The sequence below is a fragment of the Acomys minous genome, assembly GCF_964271855.1.
Source record: "Acomys minous genome assembly, chromosome: 15".
NCBI lineage: Eukaryota > Metazoa > Chordata > Mammalia > Rodentia > Muridae > Acomys > Acomys minous.
In genome coordinates this window covers 48891517-48906301 of record NC_140497.1, presented here as the reverse complement: position 1 = coordinate 48906301, position 14785 = coordinate 48891517, and the positions used below count along the sequence as shown (strand labels likewise).

Genomic DNA, 14785 nt, shown 5'->3' with positions numbered 1-14785 from the left:
ATGATAGGCAGATTTGGGCCCAGGGGTCCCGCTCAAACTATGGCACCAGCCAAGGACAATGCAGGTGGTAAACTTTAAAACCCTACCCAGATCTAGCCAATGGACAAGACATTCTCCACAGTTGAGTGGAGAGTGGGGTATGACTTTCAAACATACTCTGGTGCCTCATATTTGACCATGTCCCCTGGAGGGGGAGACCTGGTGGCACTCAGAGGAAGGACAGCAGGTTACCAAGAAGAGACTTGATACCTTATGAACATATACAGGGGGAGGTAATTCCCCTCAGGCACAGTCATAGGGGAGGGAAATAAGGGGAAAATGGGAGGGAGGGAAGAATGGGAGGATACAAGGGAGGGGATAACCATTGAGATGTAACAAGAATAAATAAATAAATAAAATAAAATAAATAAATAAATAAATAAATAAATAGGAACTATGAATGTGTTTTAAAAAGCAGGCTCAAATATTGCCAGTACTGACGAGGTTGATTAAAATTTTTGAAACTCAATTTCTTTATTTATAAGAGGGGATTCATTCAATGTTTCTTTGTTTTAAATCTTAAAAAGTAATTCTACTAAACAAACCTAAAATTGCCTAATTACAACATGGGTAATGTACTTAAAGAGGACCCTTCCTGGCGATGACATACAAGTGACCAGCAAATATAGGAAAGAATATAAAAATCACGAACATTTTGGAATAATCTAATATAAAGCCACAGGGAAGGATAATTTCATATGCATTAGCAGGTCTGCTATCACACAGGAAAAAGTTTTATTGTGGATGTGAATGAAGAAACAATTGACATCCGTTGAGTTGCTGGTGGGAATGCAAGGCAATGAAGCTACTATGGTAAACAATGTGGTGGTTCCTTACAAACCTTCGAAATGTGGCTGAGTGTGTAAAGGCACCTGTCACTAAACCTGAATCTTACCATAAAGCCAACTTGCTGTAATGAGAGAATTGACCCCTTCAAGCTGTCCTTTACCCCACCCCCAACACACACACACACACACCATGGTTTGCTAGTACATACATTCACAAACGTAAATACATAATTCCACTTGTGATTACATGTATGAATAACTGAGAGCAGAATCATGGCATTTTTGCATATCTATAATGATGTTAACAATAGTTCTTATGACTTATACAAAGCTAATTGCATATGTGAATGAACAAGGACAGTGTTATAAAATGGAACATTATTAACCCCAGAAAAGAAAGAAAACAGAGATGGGAAAATAGCTCAGAAGGGAAATGTTTGCTGTACAAGCATGAACACCTGAGTTCACTCTCCAGCACTTAGGTCCAAGGCTGTGTGTGATGGCAGTCACACATAGTGGCAGCACTGGGAATGTGGAGACAGGTTAATCTCTCAGACTTCCTGACCAGCTACTATGACTTACCAAGTTGATCGAAACTGTGCTTCAAAAACTAAAATGGAACACCCATAGTGAGCTTCGGCCTCCACATTTGCCTGCACATGACTCTTCATGCATTCCCTTATGTGCACAAGAGTGCACATGAGCTTGAGCAAACAAGTGTGAACTTGTATGTACACACAAAAGCACAAAATAAAGAAACTCTGTAGCATGCCACACCCTATTTCAACCTTAAGGAGATCACCCTAAGTGGAATCAGCCAGTTACAGGAGAACACTACTGGTTCCATTTACTGAATGGTAAATTTAATAGAAACAGGGTGCAGAACAGTTGTAGTCAGGGGCTGGTAAGACGGAAAGTGGCCATAGAATTAGAAATTTTAAGGAGGTAGATGGCTTGAAATTATGTGTACCAGAAAGAAAATACACCACTGAAATCTCCCTGAAATTGTGAACATTCTTAAACTTTTAATCACAATTAACATTGAAATAATATGGTATGTATATAGAAGACTATACTGAGTGAGATTATATGTCTAAAACTCCCAGCCTGTCTTAGACAGGTGGAATAGTAATTCTATATTTTAAAAAAAGCTTTATCACACCTGTGTTTGAGGTCAAGAACCTTGGATCCCAAGTGCCAGTATAAACACAAGACTTTAAGTGACATGATAATTTTCCAGATTCAGGATGCTGTGAAATATCTTATGCAGTAAGAGTAGAACTTTTACCTTTGCAGGGTCTCACAATATACACTGTATGATACTTTTTCTCACCCTGGGCAGCGGAAGTAAGACACAGCTCTAAACCAACCATGTGATCACTAGGAAAAGCTGTCATTTCTCTTCAGTGAACAAAATCAGTTAAGCTATGACTTTCAGTAGAATATGTGTGTAAACACATTTTTGCCTACTACATTTTTGGGTGGTGGTAGTTTTATCAGGGTTTTACTCCTTCTGAAACTCAGGGTTATCAGCATGGAAGATAAACTTCACTGAAGCAGTCATTAGGCTCTGCTTCTTATAACCTTACCTATACATTGGGAAAATAACCGGATGTGTGTACTCACGCGATTTGTTTATGCAGAAATTTTCCATAGTGGAGATGTGATTTAAAGACAGGTTATTGAGAAAAAATTTTAATTTGACCTATGGCATTTGTCCTTAGGTTTCCATGATATTTTCTGATGCTATCTTATCTTTTATCTTATTAGAAGTAGGAAAATAAAACACACACGTAGTAGCTATCTGTAGTTAGACTACCATCAGTTTCTAGCCAAGAAAAAATCTGCACAGTTGAGTGGAGAGTGGGATATGACTTTCTCACGTACTCTGGTGCCTCACATTTGACCATGTCCCCTGGAGGGGGAGACCTGGTGGCACTAAGAGGAAGGACAGCAGGTTACCAAGAAGAGACTTGATACCCTATGACCATATATAGGGGGAGGTAATCCCCCTCAGGAACAGTCACAGGGGAGGGGAATAAGGGGAAAATGGGAGGGAGGGAAGAATGGGAGGATACAAAGGATGGGATAACCATTGAGATGTAACAAGAATAAATTAATAAAAAAAAGTTTGATTAAAAAAAGGATCTGCACTTGTTTTCTTATATTTTTTAGTAATTACCTCTTTTGATATTTTGAATAAGCACATTGCTGTCATCATCCATTTATTTAGCCAAGGTAAATAAAACTGAGTATTTTCTTTACATGTAAACTGCAGACAAGTATGATTTAATTTATTTCGAGTCATTTGGTTATAGTGACAGCCATTAATTTTATTGAATGGTGTTTTTAAAATTGGTCTTACGTTTTACCCTGGAACTATTGAACTAACAGTAACTTCTTCACCTGGCAATAAATAAATAAACCTGCATTTGTTCTATGAATTCTGAGCCTACAGCATCACTACCATCTCTTTTTCATTGATAGAAAATTTTATAATACATTTAAACTGTTGTAGTTTTTATATATCTGTTTATAATTATGTCTATATACGTCCACTGCACATTATAAAGGACATAATTGTTGAATTTGCTTTGTGCTTTCAGCCAATACATATATAAATTTAAAAACTCTGACTAAAATATTCTGAAATTTTAAAATATAGTTTATTTTTTACCTCATGTGTTTTGAAAACATAGATGTGGTGTTTTATTAATGGGACAGTGTAACAATTAAATAGACTCACCGGCACAATATTAATTCATATAGGAATGTAGAGTATGCTATCGACAAATAGTTCATATATACATCACTTGTCATTTGATTTTACTTATAAAATATCTAGATATTATAGACAATCATTTTCATGATTAGAATATAATGTATCTACTAAAGTCAACAAACCAAGCTACCAAATGCTAAAAGCTAAAGAAAAAATATAGTTATGGGCTTCTGCTATAGCCCAAAATTTCTTTTTCACATTGAAATAGTTCAAGTAAATCAATCAATAACAATTTTCTAATGAAGCAGTTATGAAACTGGAGTTTGAATTTTCTATAATTTTCCTTATACCTCATGCACACCTTAAAGATTATTATTATACATTAAGTAGTTTTACTGAACTAACAAGATATCATGGTTGTATTTCTGAAGGAAGGAGCTGAGCTTAGTTCCTTCCAGGTGTCAACCATCTCTGATGTCAAGGAACAAAACGGAAAGTACAAAGTCTGCATGGCAGGTCTGACAGATCAGACTCACTGCTGTTTCCATCTCTTAACTGCCCCAGAGATAGTTCCCAAAGATTGTCCCTAGTTTCCAAGAGTAAGACTGACCTGAACTAGACAGTGACATCATTGCCATTATAAGGTCATTCTGGTAAATGGTCCTTGTTTTCAGTTCTATTTCTTTGTTTCTCAATTATACAAAACACTAACTTGGATGCAATAGTATATCCTGTTTTTTAATTAAAGGGTATAGGAAGTAAATTATAAATTCCTCCACAGAAAACCATACCAATTATTATGAATGCCTCACAGAAGACATTCCAGACATATTACCAAGTAGTTGTGGCTAAAAATGACTTCAGGGGAAACAAGTTGCCTTACCAGCACTCCTTATCCTCTTTTTCATGGCTAAATGCTAGAGAAATGTTATAAAATTGTGAGGAAAAGTTCTGAAAACAATACAAACAGCTTACAGGAAATGATAAAACTTATCAGGAGGGGCAGGAGTGACTATAAAGGGGGATTCACAATGATAGTTACTGGAAAAAGGCCAAATGTATAGTCACAATCCACTAGTAGATATTGCAACCATTTTCTTAATGTGAGTCTTTCTGCAGTGGAGACTAAACTTCCTAGTCACCCTTACAGCTAAATGTTGCCATGTAAATAAATTAAGGTTAATGCTATACAATCAGAAGTCATATGGGAACACTCATAGGACAACACATGTAGGAGTTCCCTTTCTTAGTTCTCTCATGAACCCTTGACAGACAAGCATCCCCTACTTAGGGAGGTCACTGCTTGACAAAGTAACTCTGAAACCTTTGGACTGAATGAACAATTCAAGGGCAGTCAGAAAAGAACTGGCTGATAAAAGGCAACAGCTATAAGAGGCAACACTTAAAGGCTTTCCACCTTGCTACGTACAGTTCAATACTTGCACAATGAATATAATATCTTCTCATTAAATATGCTTTGTTATATCTCTGGTAGAGTTATTGTAGTGATGGTAGGTGAACTGTAGGCTTGGGGTAGGGACTCTGACCTTGAGTAATAAGAACTTCATAGTCCAAGCACCTATTCAAATCTACAAAATAGAAAACACTGAGAGTAGAAAAGGTGAAAAAATTTTTTTTCATAAATGAGAATGGACATCTAAAGACTCCAAGTGCTTGAGGAATTGGATGGTGTGTACAGAAAGATCATCCTTTAAAAACAAGTACATAACATAAAAATTTGACCCAGATCATGAAATCATCAAAATAAAAATTGAACAAGAACACAAAATGTCACCCTGAGTTAGATTCACTATATCTAAGAGCATTTGACCTGTACTCCTACTGTACAAGTCAGAAATAAAAAGCTTTCTAGCAGAAAATGATGCTTTATTTACATATGAAGCTCATAAGTTTGAGAAGCCTGCTTCTAATGAGAAGAGAATACTGTGGCCACACATAACAGCAAACAAGATCATCTTAACCTAAACAGAGGAAGAAAGAAAATCTAGCATAGATTAAAATCATCTGGGAAGGGTTGTAGGCTTTCTGTTAGTCATGTCATATATAATATGTATAATGCATGTGGTGGATATACATGGATCTATATTCAATATGATGAATTTGATTTCCATATAATGTTTTCTGTACTTATTCAGAAGTCTATACACATAAAAACTGTCTTGTTATGTGTATTGTAATATATAATAATATAGAAGTATAAACAATATATTATAATATAAATATATATATATGATTTATGCATACATACAAACACACAACATACACAAAGAGAAGTAATGTCCATATAGCTATTTTTGAAATGATTCACTATAAGTTAGTAGAGAGTAAAATGTATTTTTTGCTTCACAGTCAATTCTTTTAGGATGAGCTCATATCAGAGAATAACAAAACGGTCTCCAGTAAAGAAGACTTCTCAACAGAGAGGGTCATGTGATGCCAGTTTCAGAAATCAGTAAGTCAAGGGACATTCTCTGGTCTGTTCCTTTTATCCTGTGGTGCACGAGCTGAAAAACATCAACCTTAAATCTGTTCTGGTGGCTACAGTGTGAGGTGGGGACGGAGTGAGGAAATGAGGATATGAAGATGTTAACAGAACCATGGTCTAATTAGGATTTGGAGGACTGTAGTTTAGATGCTGAAAAGAATGGGTCCTCACTGCCTTAGCGATTCATTGGCCTCACAATAACCATGGTACTCTATTGTTTCTTTTTAAAAGTCTATTGATTTTCTGTGCACTAAGTCTCTTTGGGATTTAAACAATATGAACGCCAGTCCTGTATTAATATGACACCAGTCTGCAAGCCTTCAGCTACTCTGAACTACAAATATGTACCTAATAGTAAAAAATGCTCCTAAAAACTAAACAGTGCCTTTATCAGCAAAGTAAAACAAAGAAAGAAACTAATGAAAATATCAGAAATTGTCTTCTCGAGAAAAAAAAACTATATTCATGACTATAATAAAATATAAGACATGAGGTCAAGAGGTATAGCTTTGTAGCATGGCTTATATTTAACATGTGTGGAAACCTGGGTTCAATATGTGGAATGTGAGTTCACACACACACACACATGCACACACACACACAGTCATATACTCACACATCACTCACTCAAATATGCATGCTCAAAGATAGAGACACATAGTTATCCTCAGTGTTATGTTTTATAGCTGGAAACATTGAATATCAACACTTGCATGAGTATGGGATGGAGTGAATGAGAGTGGCTGCCATAGAATCATATATTTAAATTCTCGTTCCCTGGTTAGTGGAACTGTATTCACAGGATTAGGAAATGGGCCTTGTTGGAGGAGGTGTGGCAGTGGAGGCTTTGAGGTTTCAAATGTCAACATCATTTCCAGTAAGCTCTCTCTTGGTCTTTCTCTGTATATCTCTCTGTAGCTCTGTCTCTATATGTCTCTTTCTCTCTGTGTCTCTGTCTCTCTCTGTTTGTCTGTCTGTCTCTCTCTGTTTGTCTGTCTGTCTCTCTCTGTGGCTCTGTCTCTGTCTCTGTCTCTGTCTCTGTCTCTGTCTCTGTCTCTCTCTCTCTCTCTCTCTCTCTCTCTCTCTCTCTCTTTCCCTTTCCCTCCCTCTCTATTCCCCTCCCACTCCTTCTTGCTTGTAGATCAAGATAAGCTCTCAGGTACTGCTACAGTATCATGTCTGCTGACATGTTTCTGTGATGATGGCCATGAATTCTAAACCACTGGAACCATGAGCACCAAGTTCAACTCTTTTGTAGGTTGCCTTGGTGAAGGTGTGTATCACAGCAATAGGAAAGGTACTATGACATCATGTCCGTTATTGGGACAGTACTCTGAACAGAGAGTAAACACTGATTGTGTAAACATATCCACATTATGAACAATTTCGTATAGTTCCTTAAATTTACCTGGGTTGTATACTGCTGCAAAGAAAAATAATAGAACTCAACCACTAACCACAATGCAGCATCAGTGAGGAGCCCTCCTCTATGCTAAGCTTATGGACAATATTCAAGATCACAACAAGCCTGCATCACCAACCTGAAGGCCACAGACAACTGAAAGAGCTTTTTAAAAATAATTTTCTCATATGTAAGAATGCAATGACTTTATGTGATAGAGGACTGAAATTGCTTTACCAACTCTCTAACAAAAGACACTATTACAACAACCAGGACACTGAGTTTTCTTGCTCTCCCATAGCACAGGAAAGAGCTATCATTATGAACCGTAATGAATCCAATGATCCATACATTCAAGAACTTCAACTCAGATGAAGAAGTGAATTGAAAGAAAAGTAGAAGACAAAAGAGGTTTATTCACTTTTCAATAACTCCAGACAGCTATTTTATTTTTGCAAAGTAAAATTATCCCTAGTAAGCCTCAGAGACACTTGAGCACTTTGAGCTAAAGACTCAGTGTCACTCAGAGCAAAAATGCTTTGCAATGCACATTAGATTTTCAGTTTTCTACATGTCCTTTAGTTTTAAGTCTAATTCTTCAATTTAAATATAAACTATGTTATTGCCAATAAACATTAAAAATGACTTAAGTAGTAATTATAGACCAAAACTTGATTGTGGATTTTACAACATTAATGGTAATCATTTCTTGAAGCAAGTTAAAAGTATTCACGTAATTTCTGAAACATAAATTTAATCCAGGCTCTTTGTTTTTCAGTCTAAAATAATTTAAAACCAGTGATTATTTGACTTTTTAAAAAAACTTGATGATTTGGGTTATTAAAGAATAAGTAAACCTTTATCTTCTACTTTTCGACTTCTTCTTGACTTTGTTATATGGTGTATTAAAATTATCATGGCCCTATGAATTCCATTTCCTTTGCTTTTATTTTACTCCTTGCAATGAACAATGCTTAAAGGTCTTGCATATTTTGTCTTTGCTGTCACTATTGGCACATGTACATCAGAAAACGCAATAATACGTAGGGTTGATGATGGTATTACACCATGTGTTACAGAGTTCTCCATTGGTTTACCAAACTTTTGATCGCTTATTACAGGAAAGAAATGTATGTTCTAATTGAAGTTATGCAACTGAAAATATTAAAATGACTCAGTTTCCTCTTAACTGTCTCAATATATGTACGAATTAGTGGGAGATTGCTTTCTGGATCAGCTCTTGGACAAAGCAATGATACCCCCCCCCAAATCTTTTACTGATGAAACTTGTATATCACAAACCAACAGTGCTTGGGTAAAAAATATTCATCCAGTATATCTACAAAACATACCCATTATTGAGAAAAAGGTCTACTCTTTTATTATGCTTTCAAACTTTAGCTAATTTTAATTCTCCTTCTCCTCTATTCCACTCCCTGTGTGTGTGTGTGTGTGTGTGTGTGTGTGTGTGTGTGTGTGTGTGTGTGTGTGTGTGTTAGAAATTGAACTCAGGTCCTTTTGTAGAGCAAACACACATTATACCTTAGCCCTTATCTCATTTTATTTATTTTTTAAAGTAATTTTTAAAAATTTATTCTTGTTACATCTCAATGGTTGTCCCATCCCTTGTATCCTCCCATTCTTCCCTCCCTCCCATTTTCCCCTTACTCCCCTCACCTATGACTGTGCCTGTGGGAACTTCTTCCCCCTTTATATGCTCATAGGGTATCCTATTGGGACTCTAGATGAGAGAAGCATGGGAGAATAGCAAAGTAGAAGGATCCAGAGGGTCCTAGAAACCTACAAGAAGAACATTATGATAGGTAGATTTGGGCTCAGGGGTCCTGCTCTAACTATGGTACCAGCCAAGGACAATACAGGCCATAAACTTTAAACCCCTACCCAGATCTAGCTAATGGACAGGACATTCTCCACAGTTAAGTGGAGAGTGGGGTATGGCTTTCACACATACTCTGGTGCCTCATATTTGACCATGTCCCCTGGAGGGGGAGACCTGGTGGCACTCAGAGGAAGGATAGCAGGCTACCAAGAAGAGACTTGATACCCTTATCTCATTTTAAAGTCATATAAATATACCTCAAATAAACTGGTTCTACCTAGTCACTTGACTTCCTCTAAAATCTTAGGTGAATTTTAGCTTTAATTATCTTCCTAAAACATAAGAATTAAAGACTGTTAGAATTTTATTCTACTTACCAAATGATCCATAAAGTAATAAAAGTTTCCTATGTGATAAAATTGTATTTGTATAGGCAAAACGGTAAGGAATATAACATAATAAGAGGCATCATTCAAATTGATAGTATAAAGTAGTCAAAAATATTTTAAGTTTCTCTTCTGTTAATACTCAACCTCATCTCTCTTTTAGTTTCATTATTTCCTTTGATTTTTAGTGAGGAAATTGTTACTCAGGCTGTTCTCTTCCTCATCTTTCAAGATATACTACAACATATGTTTACATAAATACATTAAATTAAAAATATAAAAAAGTTAGTTTCTGAATATTCAATTATAATTATAAATGCAATAAAGTTTTGAAATGTATTTCAAATGAGATCACAACTGAACCTTCAAGGAGTTACTTGTAAAATAATATCAACTTTACAAGAAGGAATGTAAGAATTAATTCCACTATTAATTATCCTTGAGAACTAATTATGGTGAAGAATTATGTTTTCTAAATTATGTCAATTATCTTTTTATGAAACAAGCATGGAAAGAGTTTCCCTAACCTTAATTGTGTTTATGAGATGAGACTCTGCTGTCCTTGTCTGTTTGTCTTTCTCTAATCTGAGTGTGGAAATGGATGATTTTAAATAGTAAGCTCAAACAGAACATCAGAGAGATCCTATAAGACAGTAAACTCACATTTCAAACAATGCCTTATATCCATGTGCTTTTATCCAAAAACCAGCCTCTTTTGAGCTGATGAAAAATTTAAAAATTATTTACGCCAGTAGGAAGAAGCTATGAAGACAGCAGTTATTCGGGTGGTCTGCACAGGTTGTACGTGATACCCTTTGAGTGCTGAATTGAAGGTACACTGTCAACTCTCATCTCACAATCAACAAGGAGCAACAGGTATACAAGGTAAAATATAATCACATTTTTTATCTCCCTTCCTGGTATAGTGATAGACATAAACTGTAATTGTTTTCCTACTGTGGTTATTCTAAAACATGACTTAATTTTGAAAAAAAAAAAACAGTTACATTTTAGGTGTCACGTATATGGAAATGCATATGTTAGCATATGGCAGAAAACCCTCTACACAACATTACCTTTTTTCATGGACTTTTCTAGTGAAAGCAAAAAAAACCCCTGATCATGACGCAGTTTCTTTTGAAAGTTGATGATGTTTCTTTTGAAGTTGGATGCATGAGTGCTAGAATATTTACATCTTTTTGTAGGCACCTCAGCTTACCACCACACAGATGCTCACACACTTAACAAAAGTCAGCACCTTTCTCTTAATAGTAAACTGATTTAACTAAAATCAGAGAACCCTGGGACATTCAAGGTTTAAAGTATATTAGAGGTACCTAAAGTCCATTTTAAAAGGTAGTAGTTATTCACAAAATATATGTCAATATTGGAAGTACTGTTCAAACACTTGGGAAATTTTTAATATTTCTTTTCTCAAGTAGGGGCATGATAAATGGCCATTCTATGGTGGTGCAAAATATCTGCTTGCTTACTTCTGATTGAATTAAATATTTATGTTAGCTTAAAGCAGGTAGGTAAGAGCTTTGCCTTTACTAAAGTAAAAAAGCGTTCATTTAGCAAAAACAGTGAGGTTCACATTTCATTCATAAAGCAATACTGAGTCGTGCGTTAAGAATGAACACGGTCATTTTCCACGCTGCACATTCACGCTGAGTAGCATCCGGATTTACATGTAAGCCACAAGCACATTTCTTCACAACCTCTCCGCAAGGCCTCCCTGGCAAATTACGTTATGGAGATGTGATGGAAGAAGAAAGTGATGTATCTAGGATGAGAATTAGTGCAAGCCTCTATCTGTTTTCTTAATCGTGGGAACCTGAGCTAAGAGAAGTTAACTCACAAACCGCGAAAGCACTGCTGATTAACTCAGATAGAAATTCTCGCAAATGTCATTATAAGGCTAGACAAGACATATGAATCACTCGGCTAATTCTTAAACCCCTTGGTTTTTTTACACGGTGCGCTAGGCATGGGATCCAGCTGTCAGAATGACCTCTTAGGGCATCAGCCAAGTTCAAGGCTCCCTTAGGGCACAGCAGTATGCTCACAGGGCTCCATTCAGATAAGGTGGGGGTGCCTAGTATGCTTTGGCATTGGCTCCAAACAAACAAATGTGGGAGTCTCTAAAGCTGGTCTCTTCTAAAGAGCTCTTTAGAAAACTCCCAAGGGAGTCTCCAGTTTAACTCTTTCAGGACAGCTCACATTCTTCCCCCCATAACCCCAGTCCAAGAACAAACTGTTTCAGGGTGAGTGTAAAAACAGAATCTAATGAACAATTTTACGTAATCATCAGCCGATGAACTTCTTCAGAGGGATGCTGACAAACAGCCTTCCACCCTCGCAAAGCAGGCTTTTATAAATGTTATATCTAAGTACCTCCTCCCTCAAATTCCTTAATGGGCCATTAGTAAAGAGATCGATCCTAGTTACTTTATAGCCAGGCCACACAGAGGCACCTCTGTTGTGTTTACTAGTGCCAGAAACACCATTCAAAAGTTGAGAAGGTCTTAGCAGCTACTTTGCAACCCTTTGGGAGCAAAAGATTGGGGCATTGTGAGGTGGAAAGAGGAAGAGAGAAAACCTGGTGTGACCGAACTCAGAGGCATGTGTGACAAGCAAATCCCTACTTAAGCTATCTGTAGGGAGGGGAGACCACTAAGTTCTCCAGTGAAAGGATATAAGCTTTATTACCCCAAGTGCCCTGTTCCTTAGAAAACCTAGCCCCTTCCTCACTACAGGCAGCCAGGGCAAACGCTACCCCGGGAGCTAAAAGCGCGTGGCTGGAGATGGGTGCGCATCACTTACGTCTCGGAATTTGTTCCACTGTCCGACTTCCTTGTCATATTGAGAGATTGTGGTGAGCCATTGTTTTTCATCCAGAAAATTACCGCCGTCTGATCGCCCCCCGGCCGCAGCCACCGCCGCGGCAGCTGCAAGAGTCTGGCTGCACCAAGCCGCTGCACACACACACAATAAGGCTGACACCTTGAGCATCTGGGAAGGAGACACAACCAGGGGTAGGAAGCGGTGTCAGAGACCGGGTACGAAGATGGGGGCGCCCCTGGAAGGCATGCATCAGCGAGGACGGGTTGGAGAGAAGGGGAGACGAGCAGGGACGGGGGTGTCCCCTTTCCAGGAGGCTTCACCCCCAAACCAGGGCACTCACACACACGCAGACCCAAGGGAGAAGAAGAAGGGAGTCTAAGGGAGGAAGCCCCAAGCAGCGAGAGTCCCAGCGGCCACATAAAACGCTTGCCGGCCCATCACCTTGTTGGGAGCGGGCACGGAGCTCGCCGCTCCTGATGGAAACGCAGCCTGGCTCTGGCAACTCGCTTCTCGCAGGAGCTGCCGCACGCGCCGCCGTCTCAGCCGTCCACTCAGCTCCCAGCGCCCGGCGCTCCCCCCATCCTACCCTCCCCGCTCCTATCCCTCGCCAGCTCCCCTCGCTTCACCCCTCCCTCCCCCACCTCCGTCTTCCCCTCCTCCTCCTATCCCACCTTCCTCTCCCTGATTCCCAGCTGCAGCAAGTTCCGGATGCTAAGCTTGGCTGGAGCCAGAGGATGCGGTAGGCTCCTCGCCTAAGAATCCTGTGCTTTCTAACCTCACCTCCAGAAGAGGTTCTTATGTTCCAAGCACAGCCGGCTCATTCTCTCTCCTCTTGGACTGATCAGAGAGCATGAGCTCTCCCTGTCTCCTGTTCCCTTTCTACAATTTCAAGGGTGGTCAGGCAGGTATAAGGAAAGAGATCAGAAGAAAACTTTATGCATTGAACCTGAACATGAACTCAGCTTCTCCAACCTTCAGAACCTATTCAGCTCCTCCTCACCTCAAATTAAGCTCACCGGAGGGCCTGGTGGAGGGAGCTCTTCAAATTCTGAAAATGTTCTGTGCTCTGAACTTCCGGGTTATTTCAGAGCCAAGCCATTTTTGAAAAGGGTTGGATTCTCTTTTAAGATTTGGCAGGCAAAGTGTTTGATTTCATCAACATTCCAAGCTCAGTGCACACAACCCATTTCTCGTTCCTAAAAATCTTTCTAGTTACTGAATCAAAAACTTAAAATACATACATAAATAAGCTATCTGTGTCATGAGCAAATAGCTTTGAGGCCCTAGCCAAAATTTTTTACTCAAACTAGCACTGGTGAAAGGAAACATTTGGCTCCCTAAACCTCTTCTCGATCTTTGACACCGAAGGGGGGACACTAGAATCCAAGCCCTGCACAGACCCCTAAGAAGAAATTCTCTTCCATGTACTTACAGGAAGCAGGAGAATTAAGTACTGTATCTAAATTAAAATTTTTCTTTATATATTTTGGATATTATGATAGGCAGATTTGGGCCCAGGGGTCCCTCTCAAACTATGGCACCAGCCAAGGACAATATAGGCCGTAAACTTCAAACCCCTTCCCAGATCTAGCCAATGGACAGGACATTCTCCACAGTTGAGTGGAGAGTGGGGTCTGACTTTCACATGAACTCTGATGCCCCATATTTGACAACGTCCCCTGGATGGGGAGGCCTGGTGGCCCTCAGAGGAAGGATAGCAGGCTACCAAGAAGAGACTTGATGCCCTATGAGCATATACAGGGGGAGGAGGTCCCCCGCAGTCATAATCATAGGGGAGGGGAATAAAGGGAAAATGGGAGGGAGGGAGGAATGGGAGGATACAAGGGATGGGATAACAATTGAGATGTAATATGAATAAATTAATAAAATATATTTTAAAAAGAAAAACAATTTTTCTGGAAAACAGAAGACTACAAATGTGTTATCCATGTGTATTTGAATTTTGTGTATTAGGCAAACCACTCCCACCTAAGCAATGGCCTTTGAAAATTTCTCATATTTTTTAAAATTCAGGAGATGTTCATTAGAACAGTAGCAGTAGCTGCTTTCTATATTCTGAACACTTTGTTCTCTCTTGTGTTACAACTTTTAGATCATATTTTAAAAGGAAAGAAACTGATAGATAGAAATTTCTAGCTTTAAATATGGAATCCAAGCGATTATGGCATATTAGCATAAATGAGGAAAACTGAGAATCACCATAGAAAATAAATATTTTCCCCACTTATGCCATA

General features: G+C 38.5%; 1 protein-coding gene across 2 annotated transcripts in view; it reads right to left on the bottom strand.

Moving 5' to 3' along the window:
- The window catches only part of SPOCK3 (SPARC (osteonectin), cwcv and kazal like domains proteoglycan 3), a 390660-nt gene extending 377440 nt beyond the window's left edge, over positions 1–13220 (bottom strand). Inside the window, exons 1-2 of one of the 2 annotated variants that reach the window (XM_084760663.1) lie at positions 13202–13220; positions 12510–12698 (exon numbers count right to left, since the gene is read on the bottom strand). In XM_084760663.1, the coding sequence (XP_084616789.1) occupies positions 12510–12698 (189 nt within the window). In that variant the 5' untranslated portion in view covers positions 13202–13220. Of the gene's footprint in view, positions 1–12509; positions 12699–12971; positions 13120–13201 lie in introns of those variants that run through there. The other variant, XM_084760662.1, reaches the window with a different exon arrangement.
- Between the last annotated feature and the right edge of the window lie 1565 nt (positions 13221–14785).